We start from the raw sequence: 14,471 nt of genomic DNA, 5'->3' as shown, positions 1-14,471 counted from the left end.
GCAACACTTGCCCTCAGGGCTGCAGAAATGGAGCCCTTCCCTTTTGTGAAAGAAAGAGACACAGAAGATCTTACAGACATTTCAAAGCAAGACTGTTTCTAAAGCATGCATTCATTTCAGAAAGCCTAACTCGATTTTAATATGTTTTCAATGTCTTCATTCTGTGCCTAAAGCAATTTGTTATGTAGAGTACACATTATTAATCTACTTAAATGAAAGGTAACGTTGCTAGCAGTTTAAACACTCAGTGCCCATATTTAACCATGTTTCATTTTGACAGGACAAGATGAAATAACAGAAATGATTAATCTGAGACCAGAGAAATATTCTACTACCTCTATCTCAAAATAGGACTAGATTTTTTTGTTTAATACTCTGGCAGTAAGCTGTGTAAGTGGAGTACAGGAGCTTCAGATGGCTTTTCTGCTTGGCTGCACTGCAGACTGTGCTGTAGCTGTTACCAGAAGTTTTGGAATCAGCAGCAGCACTCAAGGATAGACACACAACAGGCTCTGAAGTTCTTAATCACGTTTTTGTACAACATAAACTCATGCAGCCCTCAAGGTCCTTAAGGGAGCTTGAGCCAAACACTCTATTGGTGTTGTAGCATTTAAAATTCTCCACTGAGTTCAGCACTTGGGCCCTTTTTCTGTTCATGGGAGCATACAAAAGGTCAAAGTTGATCTGACATCCCAGATTCCTTGGGTCTGTTTTCTCTACCTCTTTCACTCAAAAATAAGGGAGTTACTCTTTATTTACAAGGATGAAAAGGGATGAGAATTCAGGTCCAATGGGTCTCCAAATTGGGAGTAGGAATCTTAGTTTTAGGACACTTTCTGCTCAACTACAAGATTCCATCAAATTGCTTTCCCAGATTTTTTTTATCTCTTTCACTTATTTCTGGAAGTAAAAAACTTAAGAGGTATTTGAAAAAATAACCAATACTTTTAAGTGCCGCAGAGAGTGCATCTGATCTTCCACAGAAGCTGGAAAACTTACTATCTTTTCCTCTAAGACAATGACTTTGCTTCAATTACTTTCTTGTTTGAACTGGGTTTAAAACAATTACTTTGTATTGTTTCATAATATGTAATTATTTCTATCATAACAGAGTGCTGAATCAGAGTGAGGATGCTGAGGACGTAACATGTTGCAATACATAGTAGATTGTTTCTGAGCTGACTATCAATAAGGAAGAAAAACTAGAAGTGCTTGTTTTCATACAAAAGAGATGCTGAAGAGCTTGGAAAACAAGCTTCTCTTCCTCATTGGCAGTCATTCATTTATCATTTATCATGGGATTACTTTCTTTCTCTTCAGGAGCAGTAATACATGTCCAAACCCTTGTGATGTCAGCTGTTTTTACAGTAATTTTAGTAGCAATGGTAAATCTGGCAATGACAGCAGAATTATATAACAGTACTGAAATCAGCAATATTTCAATTTGGCAGTACAAAAATATATGTTAAAATATTATGGTAAAGGAGATAAGAAAACAGAATTGAATAGCGAGTTTGAAATAGGTGCATGGCAATCTCTCTCTCTCTTTTCCTGAATACCTTTTGTAATCTTTTTTTATTGTTACAGTGCAGACAGGCTGCAATAGACCCACATAATGATCAGATTTTACATTTCAAAGTTCTTTACTAAATAATTTATTTAATACTGCTATGAAAATAAAACCTTTATTTGATAAATGTGCCTGCAAGCTGGAATCAGACCTTGCTTGTCTGTCCTGACAAAGGTCTAATCTTTTGCTGCCTTACATCTTGAAGAGGCATTTATCCCTGTAACAGGCAGGTGCAAAACACCAGCTTTCGAATACAGGAAACGCTGCACACCCACACACATTTGTCAGATCAGACAGTCAACCTTTCCTCCCTGTCACCTCCCCAACAGCAGGAGCCTGCTCAGCGCTCATCTGGCAGCACAAAGCAGATTTATACTATATATCTACATCACCAGTGAACTCCTCTCATACCTAACCTGTGCCATGCCAGTGGCCCACAAAACCAGCTGCCTTAAGCCAAATACTTGGCACTGACTCATACCAACTTCCCACTCAGCCTAAAGTTAGCTCTGAGCTCTCGACGTGATGCACCCTCAAGTTAATACAGAGGTGTCTGTCTTCTGAGGTGCCACCCCAGTGTTGTCCCTGTAAGGGTGAAATGGCCAAACACTTGAATAATGCTGTTCTGCTGTGCTCAGGTGCAGCACCCAGGGGCCAAGGCCAGGCTCTGTGTGAAGGGTCTGCTCTAGGCTGGGGAAAACTAAGGCTGACATCTCGAACTCCCAAAGAACCTTTTCAACTGCAAGCTTACACCAGGCAGTCCTCAGATGACTCCAACTATTGATTTCACCCTGCCTGTGTGGATACTGGACAGTGCACAAAATGCTGAGAAAAGGCTTCCTTTGACCTTCCTGGAATTGTTGCTGAATGCTTGTGGTGATAATGCTTGTGGTGATACTGAGACCAGAATTGAGCTGATCACCTACCAAACCAGGAAGGAATTGTTCTCAAAGAACTACTCAGCATTTCCATTTTATGGAACGAGACTACATCGAGAGAGTCATCAGAGTAAAGAACTGGTCTCTGCTTTTATGTATACCTAAAGTAATGCAGAGGTAACTCCTTTTTATTTAATAACAGCAGCAGCAACATAAGTGGAGCTGCTGCCAATTTATACCAGTGTGGGATGAAGAAGAATTCAATGAACTCAAATGAGATCAGAGGTCAGTAGAATTACCTCTTGATTTATTTTGATGCAAGAGCAGGAAGTGGTTCTGCCTCCATTGAGAAAATGCTGATAAAAAGCTGAAAATGCAATGGCTTAGAAATTGCTAAGAAATTAATTGTTTTTATCCATCCAAATCTCTGTGTACATGAGCAAAGTCTAAAGAAAAAAAAAAACAAACCTCTCAAAGCAGGCTATTACCCGTTCCTTGCACGCTTTCAAAGGCTGCACACCAGAGAAAGGACAAAGGCCAAAGATCCACATTTACACGTGGGTTAACTTTTCAATCCATTTTTTCATTTCAATAGAAATAATAAATCACCTTATCCTGGAGAAAGAAGCAGCTTGACACAAAACATACGGTGTTGGGCTATTTTTATAGCACACCTAAGACGTATAGGGATTCATTTATTTACTCAGCTATTTAAAAGTGGCTACTCTTACTCATTCTCTGGACAGCTAAATGCCAGGTTGCTAAGTTACTGTTACTTGACATCATCTCCTCCCCAACGTGTTCCCACATTTGACAGGTTCACATGATTTACTAGGCCAGTCAGCTCGTTATTCACTTGTCCAATGACGTCTGGATAATCATTTTAAATTCACATCATGTCCTCCCCAGCAAGCCCCCAGACTCCACATGAAAATATTTAAACTGCCCGTCAGCTACTAAGTGCATTTGTAACCACGCCGGACAGCATACCTGTATTTTTCAAATTACAATTATTGTTATTAGGTTTAGCATCATTCTTCACTGTTGGTTTGCATTTTAGAAGAGAAAACAATTACTGAGGGGCAAATAATGGGCTATATCTGTTACAGTCTAATTTTGCCATGTGAACAGCTCACTTCAGCTATGGATGAGACATATTAAATCTGTTAGTGCTTTCAATTGGTGTGAGGAAGGTAATACTACACATAATTTGTCCAGTCAAGGGCATTTTCACCTGCTGATCAATTTACATATTCTCCAATGTCATTAGTCACCAGAAGACAACCATAAAAATTACAGACTTGGCTTATTTAACTCCAGTCATTTTTATACTTATTACAATCTGAATTATATTTAGGATTTGTTTTGCTTCCAGACTAGAAAGCCTTTAATTAATATCACAGCTGTCCACATAACATCAGAAATCCATCTAGCTACTTGATGCCTTACTACAGTGAATATGCATCTACAAGAATTCTTTTGTTCCTCTAAGTAGGGACAGATTTCCAGACAGAAGTGCCTGCCCAGATGGTTAGAACACAGACAGGAAAGCTGTCTGTGTACAGACCAGAGCCTCACTTCTGCAGGATTACATCTAATCGATTGACTAAACACCCAGCCCAAAGTTTCAATTTACACTACGAGTCCTCCAGAAGATTTAGTTAAATAAAATTTCCTTTCTTTCCTGGGAGATGTTGTATGTATGCTTATCAACTCTTCACCCAGAGGTAAACCAATGCTAAGGAAGGTCCCTTCTGTGCTGTCTACAGGAAAAGGATCGCTGCTTGTTCACCCCCAGTGTCACCCACATACCCCCCCATGCCTGGGCCAGCACATGGTTCACATCACATGCAGTGACAGCAAGGCATGCTGATGTAAAGCACTGGTACAAGTGGCACAAGTAACAGCTTTGGAGACTGGTTTTAAATGTCAGTTCTCCCACCCCATCTGCACTTCGTATCACAACATTTCAATGAACTCATTTTTCAGTGGCTGCACATAGCAAGTGACAATTTAAATCCATATTAATAAAATGTGAATTACACACACATACTTTTAATTGCCTGTCTTCCACGCTATCCACGCTTAAAACCATTACATTGGTTTAAAAAAAAGACAAACACATTTTGGGACAGAAAAAAAGTGTACTGACCACCAGTGTACTTGCCTTCATCTTTCAACTCTGTATTAGCAACCTGTGTGAAATGCAAATCTGTACTATCATCAAGTTTGGCCTTAGTTGTACACGAGGTGCTGCTGATCATTATTATTATTTTATTGTTGTTGTTTTCACGACCTTCTCAGTCAGCCTGGTTAGAAAAGTAAAATCAACAGGAGACTGGTCTGCCATTAACCTTTGGTTGTAGTACTGGGAGCAGTCCTTAAAGCATTTACACAGGATGACATAAGTAGCTAAGTGTTTCAGGAAATCTAAAGGACTGTGAAATTTTGTCTCTAAAGACTCAGGGTTGTGAGTGGAGTCAAGACCTTTCCCCTCACTCGGTTGAAAATTTATGAATATAAACTCAATTAAACCTTTTTCTCCAGATTAAAAAAAAAAAAAAGGAAGACAGATTAGGAATTGCAAACCTCTACAATTACAAAAACCACTAATCAAGTTCAGTTTAAAAAAAAAGAGCTGTGTAAAATCAGGGGTCATAGATCTTAGCGTGAATACCTCTTTCCTGTAAAGCCTAGCAAAAAACCCCTCCAGAGTAATTGTGTCTTTCTGAGGGGTGAAACTAAGTCACCTTATTCCTCAACTTAAACAACAAAACAAAACCCCAACAAACAGAAAAAAAGCTAACTTCAAGGCATGCAGTGCCCCAAGAGAGAGCACCTCTGGCCCTTTGGGGTGCACGGATAAGCAGAGGGCACAGCCCAGAGCAGATGCTGCCAGTGGTTTCCTTGGTCAAAACTCACAGTTAAAGCCCAGTTCTCCATCTTCAGGACCTGACTGTCGTGGAATCCTTTGTCTTTATCTCTGCAACATCCCTGACAGAACAGCAATAGTAATAAACTATTTTTTTTTTTTGCCTGGGGAAGCTGTCATCAGGCAGCTGAGACCCACACTCCCCAAAGTTCTTCAGAGCCTATGTAAATGGCTCCAAAAGGCCAGAAAGTACCTGTCAGGGCTGGGAGCTTAATCCAGGTTCTCAAAGTTCAAATCTCTGCTGAAACCAAGGGTCATTCTTTCACCTGGAGCAGACAGCCTGAATCTCCTGGCACAGGGCTTCCATGGGGAGCCTGAGGACTGGATTTTGACCCATTCTCAGTCAGGTGGGGCTGGGTTAGCCAGGTCTTTGCTGGGCATCTGCAGCCAGCAGTTAGAAAGATCTGCTTGTTTGTATCTCTTTTTCAGATGCCCATTACCTGTCCCTGTGAGAGATATTCCCAGAGACATGTAATCCCTGCCAAATCCCTGCTCTGTCCACCCCAAGAGCCCTCCTCTGAGTTTAATGGCCCACGAGTGGCAGGAGTGGGGATTCTGCAGTTGATCCCCATCCTCTGAAGGCAACAGCAAGTCCTGCTCCACTCTTGGCATGCTTCAGAAGGAAGCCTGGGACATTTTGCTTGTTTCTTGACTCAAATTACAGTCATGGGGGAGGAAATAGGATCAGCTCCTCTTGATTAGAAAAAAAAGACATTTCTGCTTCCTGTGATTTATATGCACTGTTCCCCATTAAAACTGTCACCTGGATGATTGATCCCTGAAATCCACCACATCACATTTTCTTTTGATGCTGTTTACTGAAAACAACTGCTTTCCCAAGCCAACAAGTCATTCATTCCAAATATAGTAATGAACCTAATTGAAATATATAAACAAGGGAAGAAGACATTTAAAATATATCAAGTATTTCACACAGCCTTTCAGCATTTCCTCTGCATTTTCTCCCTTAGTGTTCTTTAGGTAATAAACCCCTGCTCACTTTGAAGGTTGAAAGTAAATGTTATTTATTTCCTTGCATTCATTGCTCCTGGGTGCACATGCAGATACTCCTGTGTTACTGCAGGTCTGCACAGGAATGCTTTCCTGCTGCTTCCACAAACTTCTGCAGCAACACTGCCAACCCATAAAGACATCTCTGTCAGCCCCAGACAATGTGTGTGCACAAACCAGGAGCAAGTTTCCCAAACTATTTAACTCTGGATTACAATGGATACTGGGAATCTTATTTTATTTTATAAGCAAGAGTTAAGTCCATGTCTTTGCAAGGAAGTTGGCATGACTGTTATACACAGTTTCAGGTCTGGGTTAGTCTGCTGCACTAGCTCCTAGTAATAAGGACATGGTTAGCAGAAATTCCCATTGAAATTTTATCCCTTCTACACCAAAAACCAGCAGGGTGCCTGGCAATCCCAGGGAGGTAGCTCTGACACATGGGAAATTCAACCCGTGAGGATAAAAGCCTAAATCCCAAAAAGGCACTGGTGGGTTGCAAAACTGCCCCCAGGCAAATCTCATTGCCAAGAGAGAAACCCAAAGTTGGGTGTCTGAGGAAAAGCCCATCTTACATTTAAAGTAAGGCATACGACTTGCTGTCCACACTCCCCTTTCTCTTGTTACACAATCTTGTTGAAATTAAGCCATGCCTAGTTTGGAGTTGTAATTTTCTGTATTCAACCACTGACCAGAGATCCCAGAAGAAATGTCTGTAAGTTTTTAACAAAACCATGAATGATGAGCAACTGTAGTCTGAGGGGAGGAGGAAGACTGTAGGTCAGTTTGTGAATAGGAGAATGAAGGCAGCTACACATCAGGGTAGGAGAGAAATGTGTCCTGGATAGACTCACAGAGACTGGGAGCTTAACAAAGAACAGGAACGTGTGTAAATCCTGACTGAGACAAGCTGGCAGATGCAGAATATTAGGTGAACTGATCTTAGTCAGAGCACTCCAGGCCTACTACTTGGCTGTATCTCTTTAATACAGACCCACTGACATGCTATTATTTAACTACAGTGTTAAAGACAGCCCTACAAACCCTCTCCTTGAAAGATGAAATAACAGCATTAAAATTTATACAAAAGATAAAAATGCAAAGGGTATTACTCACCCGCAGTATTTCTTCCACACAACTGGAGTCATTGGGAAGGGTAACCTAAGTTTAAAGAACAAAAAAAAGAAATGTTTAGTCAGGTGCTGGATGCAAAGTTCAGTGACTACAACCAGACAGGTGAACAGCTAACAAACAACTGCCTCTGCTTGAAGACTGCTGTATCCACACTTGCTGCCTACCAAATTTTCCAGTTCAGATCAACATAAATCATCAGCAGGACCCACTTTGTCAAAAGTTGCTTTTCTCTTGCACACTGCTTTGTGCTACTAACGACACTTTTGAAGCAATAAAGTACTCTGATTTCCTCACAGTTGAGAACTGGCACTAGAATTGCCTGAAACTTCTGTAATTGAAGAAGATCCCACTGTTACTCCCATCGGCAGCCTTCAGAGAGAAGGAGAGGTTTGGTTTAACTTGCCACATGCTGCAGCGAAGGACAGAGGTGATAACAGTTAGGAGAAAGCTGTTATCATCAACTATCTTATCCTACAGCTTAATAGGCTAACAGCCCAGACAGCTCTTAAAACTTAAACATATACTGTAGTAAAATACTGGTTGGACTATAAGGGTGGTTGCTGATTTTGTTGTCCCTCACTTCATCAGCCTGTTGCAGGTTAAGTATCCTCTGAAGCCTGCACAGCACACAGGAATCCACCCCGAGAGGCTTGACAGCTACTCCTTTTCCCCTTAAAAAGGTGCAATATATCTATGTACACAGCCATACCCACGCACACACATGGTGGTGCTACTAATATATTCCAACTGAAAACACTTGTTAAATGGTATTTACAGCATTTGTCACAATCCCTCATTCTAAGGGCGTGAAAGAGCATAAAACTTTTAAATACTGTGAACAATTACAGAAAGAACAGGTAGACATGACCTGTATGTACAATCATTCTGCAGCAATTGCAGACAGCTGTGATGGGCTCTTATCACGGGGGAAAAGCAGAAGAGGAAGAGACAATATTCAGGAAGATACCAAAACATAGGTAAGTCCTTTGTGCCATAAATATTCAATGAGACTTTTCTGCCTGAAGCTTCTACCTTACTGCCCTTATTAACTAGTTTGGTAAAAGATACTCATGACTAAATTTAATCCCTGTCATCCTTATCTGCTGTAGAGCTTGACCAAAAGCACTGACCATGGCCTTCCACCCATATTTCAGCCAGCACTAAGCTTCAGGAATAAATCCACACAGCTACAGAAGTCAAAGACCTATTAGATCACCAAGTTTGTGCTCTGTTAATGTAGCACACTTCCCCTATATTTCCTAGTACTATGGCCAGTCTGACCCAAATAACTGTAGGGAAATGGGTCTCCCATCCCTTCCCTTAATAAAATATGTAGCAGTGTTGTAAACTATTTGGTACTTTATGAGCATAATGGTTAAAATTTTGCTTTCAGTGTCACCTCAGCCTTTCTCCTCCCACTACTCGAAAGTAATTCATTACTTCCCTTCACATTTGCACAGACACGCAGAATTATACTCCACTTTTCTCAAATGCTGTATGTTCAACTTTTACCTTCTTTCCTGATAAACAACATTTTCCTCCCCTTTGGCTTATTTCATCACAGTTCTCTGAATTCCCAACAGTTCATCAGTATCTTGGTAAAGAATTACCCAAGTGAATATGACTACACTGCAGGGGTATTAGCGATTTTTATCTACTATAGATTGCAATTTTCCATAATATCACTTTAAACAACCAAAAAAAGAGCCTTACCTTTTGTCCCCAGTTTCTACTCAGCTCAAATCCCATACCAAACCTAGGCTGAGAACTGCCAGTGGATGCTCAACATGAACTGCAACGGGCATGCAGTCCACCTTCGTTGGATCTCCTTCATCTCCCTACTTTTCACTTAAATCACTGCTTTCCCCCTCAATACCTGTGAATTCTTTGCTAATCTGTGTTTTCCATTCCTCATACCAGCTGCCCATTCAGTGAGGAATACAGTTAATCAAAAGGTTAGCAAGCAGGGGTATTGCTGCAATGTGCAGTGGGACACTGGGAGCACATGTGTCTCTAATACACGCCTCATTTTTTTCATTGAAAAATAAGTGTGTTGGAATATGACAAAACAAAACAAATACTCTCCCAATAAGCTTACAGTGTACACAACAACCACAAAATTTCTCACAGCAGTAACAGGAGCAGCCCAAAAATCAGCTGAGTGAGTCAGACTGGGAAGAGTGAGAGCAGCAGAGGTACAGAAGCCCTCTCCTTATTTAACATCCCTCCCTCCCATTGCACATGCCAGCTCTAATGGTTAGCCAAGGTACCATGTGTATTCCTTTGTTCAGAAGAACGATGACTATGTACTTGGCTATTAATACAGGGCAGACCATGTTCTTACTTGTCTCACAGTCCTCTGACAATTCACAGCCCTGTTTAAGTTTACGTTACTTCACAACTAATGATAATAATAAAAATAAACATACCATTTTACTTCAACAAAGCCCACTATATATTATGCAATCACAACCAGCTTCTGCTGGTAGCACTTGCTAATAACTTTAAATGCTCATGCATCAATTTAATTGCGTTAATGGCAAAGAAGATTTTAATGGTTTGACAGAACTTTTGTTCCCTTTGGCATTGCTTTGTTTTGAATCACTGGTATTAAAGTAATGCAAGATGTCAAAGTACTGTGATTGTCATATAGGGAGATCCAAGTAGGAGCTAGCACAAAGAGGAAAACATTTAGATTGATGCAAACATTAAAAGAATAATTATTACAACATGGCTATCAGAAAGAAGATCAATGTAAGAGTCTTTCAGTACATTACTATTAATGGATTTCTAAAGAAATGAGACCATTTTTCTAAATTCATGCTGCAGTTGCACATTCTAAGGGACTTGAAAGGCACAGATCTATTAGAAACTCAGTCTATCTCAGAAAAAAAAAAGATAAAACAACCTCTCGACCTTTCAAAGTGTGAATCAAAAATTGCAAGTTTAATTGTCCATAAACACTTGCATTCAGCTAACAAGTGTGAGCAGGCCCACATGGCACACCATGGCATCCAAGCATAGATTCATCAGGACAGAACAAAACGGAGCAGATACAATATTCATCACCAAGTGCTAGCACTACAACAAACTGTTATTAGAATTGCCATTAATAAACTGCCACGTAGCTTAGTCAAGATTCATCCCGTAGTACTACTTTCCCAATCTAATGGAAATCAAGCATTTTAGGACCCATTATGTGATTCTACACCCCCCACACACCTCCACTCTCCTCCTCAGCTTTCATCAGTAACCAGAGTCTAAAAAGGAGGGCACAGCTTGCCCTTGTGCACGCCTTTGGTGCTTTTCCTCCTTTGTGAGCAGCATGGCCTAACTCAGCTGGAAGGACAGATTCCAGGAGTTTGGTTTCCTCAAGACCAAGTGGTGGCAATTCACATCATGAGCTCTTCTCTTGGCTGGCAGTGCATCCACAAACCCCAGACTGAAAACCAGCGAACGCTACATAAGCTGCAGACAGACGTACTGAGGTAATAAAACTTCAATCAAAGCAAGAAGATTTCACAACAGCTACATGCTACACTGAACTCATCTTCCAATTTCCTTTTAATCTGGCAAAACTCTTTTGCATCAAAACACTTCATGTTTACTTTTAAATATTATTTGCTTGAAAAAAAAAAGGAAAGGTCTGATGGTCACAGTAAGACAGTATTCTAAGGCTCTCTTTGCTTTTTGGTCTCACAGGAGAGAGAAAAGAGCTTAAATGATGTGGAACCAAAGGTCTAATGCATGGTTTGGGTGGCTCAGTTCTGAACTTTAAAGGGAGGGAAGCAGGGCAGAAATCTAAGAGGGAGGGAATAGTAGCCTATAATGGTTTGCAGATCAAATGACATGGGGTAAATTGCTACAATATCTGATGAGTCATGTCAATCTAACCTTCCATTTATTCTTTCAACAGTTCCTTGACCACTCTTACCTCCTGGACAATTTATAACCTGCATGAGATCAGATTTTGTTTTTGTGGCACAGAAAAATCATATAAAGACCCCTTTTCCTGTAATTTACATCCGACAGCAAACATTTCTCAGAAACGTTAGCAACACAATCTTCTGACAGACTTGTCGGAATAGTTCTGAAAATTCAAATGTGGTGCCATAAAGCAGAAATACACAGTGAATAATGTCTTTGCCAGAACTGACCGACTACATTTTCATCTGGATAAACTGTTCATGAACAGTCCCCCTGGTTTTATTGATGCACGATTGGCAGCCAACAAGTAATCTCCTCCTCCTGTCTTTGTTTTATTGAGAAGGTAAGTGTAGCATGTAAAATGAATGTAGGAACCCGCTCTCATTTCTTGCATATGAGCACCTATGTGTTTATACAGCAAGAGCTCAGCTTTCCTTGTCATCTCCTTTATCAAGGAATCCATTTTGACTCTGGGGAGATGAAGTTTGTACTACTGTTTACTCCTTCGAACACAAATTGATTTTTCACTTGCCAGCATGAAAAGATCCTGTGCATGAGCCTTGATTGATCACTTCCAGTGTGCACCACACAGTGATAAGAGGAAAACACTTGGGAAACCAGAAATGGCAAAACTAGGCCAGTCAGCAGAAGCCTTGTCCTCCGAATGCCTTCAGCTCCTGCCAGGCTTCCCATTAACGGGGTGCTTGGTGTTTCTGATTAACACAGGTTTTTTCTGATTAACAAGTGGGAAATGGATCAGGCAGTTTCCAGGTACAAGACATTGGATTAGATGACCTTTGAAACATCTTTCCAACCTACATGAACCTATGATTCCATTTTTGTGATACACTCACTACAAGTCTAAGAACAGCCAGTACTGCACCTGTATTTGAATAGAGGATGCACCCATGCCCTTCCAACACTGGCTTTCCATTGATTGCCATCAGTATTTCCTTGCATGCTCAGGCTTCATTTCCCCCCTTCAGTCATTCCCAACATCCCCCTTAGCTGCCACCTGACTACACATTTCTCCTACTGAGCAAGATTGTTCCGCGTTTACTGCAAGTAACGTTCTCACCTCTGCTCAGAGCCCACTGTTCCAACCTCCTTGGGTTGTTTCACAGTTCATGCTTCTGTCTGCTTCCTTTCTCAATATTTTATTCAAAAAGAGTCACTCCTGTTAAAGACACCTGAAATAGATGTCAACTAACCTCCCTAGATGGGAGGACCCTGACTATTCCTTACTAACTTTAGTGCAAACCTACAAGAATGGGAGGAGCAAAAGAGCAAGGAATGAATATTGCAACCTGATGTTATGTTTTTTCTTGTGTATTTATGGAGATACCACCAACATATAGTAGGGATATACGGGGTTTTTTTGGAGGAAACTGAATGAAGTCAAAACATGGTGGTATTAAAAAAAAAACCCAAACCCCCCAAAACACCCAAATTGCTCCCTTGGTATTCAGATACATATACATGTTTTTCACAGGGTTATTCACTCTCAAGGGAGCCATTTGTGGGTCCCAAATAATGTATATCCACTGTTTTCTTTTAGTGCTTGCACCATCCTGGAACCAAAATACCATGAGAAGACTGCATTTCCCATTATTTTAACCCCAAAATATCTCCTGGGGCTTATTAAAAAGTCTCTGAAAATATATACTTTTCACATACATAAAAATTTAGGAGAGAAAGAAAAACTATTGCCTAAAACAAAATACAGAGAGCTGCTCCTCTGTTCCCCCTTAATACAAATACTGCAGAAGCAGTTGTGTAAAATATGCATTTACTGGAGAATCTGAATACACAAAAAAGTTTTAAGGAGCAAGTTAATTCATTTGTTAAGCTAAGACAGCCTGGCCTGCAGTCAGAGCTGCTCTTCAAGTGCTGGATGGAGAAGTTTATGCCTTTCCCCTTGAGTAAAGCACATTAGCTAGGAAAAACAGCTTTCTAGTGTGGTCCAAAATGTGACTGAATCAGACTCGCACTGATTTTAGTGAACTTCCCAAAAGGTCTCTAGTTCAGAAGCCAAAGCTCCCCGCAGTGGGTACCTTTAGTTTCATAGAAAAGCCAATGACTCCAATATGCTCCTCTCCAGTCACCCAAGAGCCAGACAAACCACTGCAGTCACACCAGGTGGGGTGACCAGCCCACAGACTGGAAGGAATTGCATTTTGATCTCCCTACAAAGAACTCAGCTTACAACAACCTCCTGGTCCAGGCAAGCCCAACTGCAATGACAATTTTTATTCACTGCCATTTAGTTCTGCTACAGCAACTTTTGAACCAGACTGACCTGGATGTGACAACTGTATTTTTCTTCTTCTTCTCAGCGTGTACTGTATTTAGCCCACTTTTTTCTTTTCCATTTCTTTGATGTTTTCTTTTAACAATACCATTTCAATGTTGATCAGCATGAAATAGTCTCCACGAAAGCACAATATGCTGATGTTCAATTTATACTCAATGGTTCACCATTATTTTCATGCGGTAAATTGCCAAACACTATTAGAGAGAGAAGTCTGATAAAGTGATCTCTCACTTCAAGGTCTCCTGGGAGTTTTCATAATGTAGGTAAGGCTGCACATTTTACTTATGGAATATTCTGAATGCAGTATTTCAGAAACTCACCATAATGATAACACCAGAATAACTGATAATGTCAGCATTAAGCCAGGCCCCATCAAAAGTGGCTTTTGCAGTACTTTTGTGACCAAAACACTGGCTCGCTAAAAGGCTGTTGCAACCACTTAATGTTGACACAGAGCAAGGAAATTTGGATTGTCAAACTTACTTTCTTCCTTCCCTCCCCTCCATTCCCTCTTCTCCAATGCCTGCAAGTACTTATTTACTTACATAAAATAAGTACATTTTCTTATGTGCCTTGGCATTTTCACCTTATTCTGGAAGAGGTTACCTTACACATTTCCATTAAAGTGATGATAAAAGGCACCCTGACCTAAAATGCCACCGTGTACTTGTCCACTTGAAACATCAAAGCCTGACTAACAGACTA

At 40.6% G+C, this 14,471-nt stretch overlaps 1 protein-coding gene across 4 annotated transcripts in view; it reads right to left on the bottom strand.

The window, feature by feature from the left end:
- AFF2 (ALF transcription elongation factor 2) overlaps positions 1–14,471 on the bottom strand; it is a 336,223-nt gene that overhangs the window by 148,548 nt on the left and 173,204 nt on the right. For all 4 annotated transcript variants that reach the window (XM_051789008.1, XM_051789018.1, XM_051789027.1 and 1 more), the window contains exon 4: positions 7,508–7,552. In XM_051789008.1, the coding sequence (XP_051644968.1) occupies positions 7,508–7,552 (45 nt within the window). The remainder of the gene's footprint in view (positions 1–7,507; positions 7,553–14,471) is intronic.

The sequence above is a fragment of the Manacus candei genome, unplaced genomic scaffold, assembly GCF_025592945.1.
Source record: "Manacus candei isolate 608988 ecotype Guabito, Panama unplaced genomic scaffold, ASM2559294v1 h1tg000003l, whole genome shotgun sequence".
Classification (NCBI taxonomy): Eukaryota; Metazoa; Chordata; class Aves; order Passeriformes; family Pipridae; genus Manacus; species Manacus candei.
Note: the sequence above shows the minus strand (reverse complement) of the source record. Positions and strands in the feature narration are given on the sequence as shown.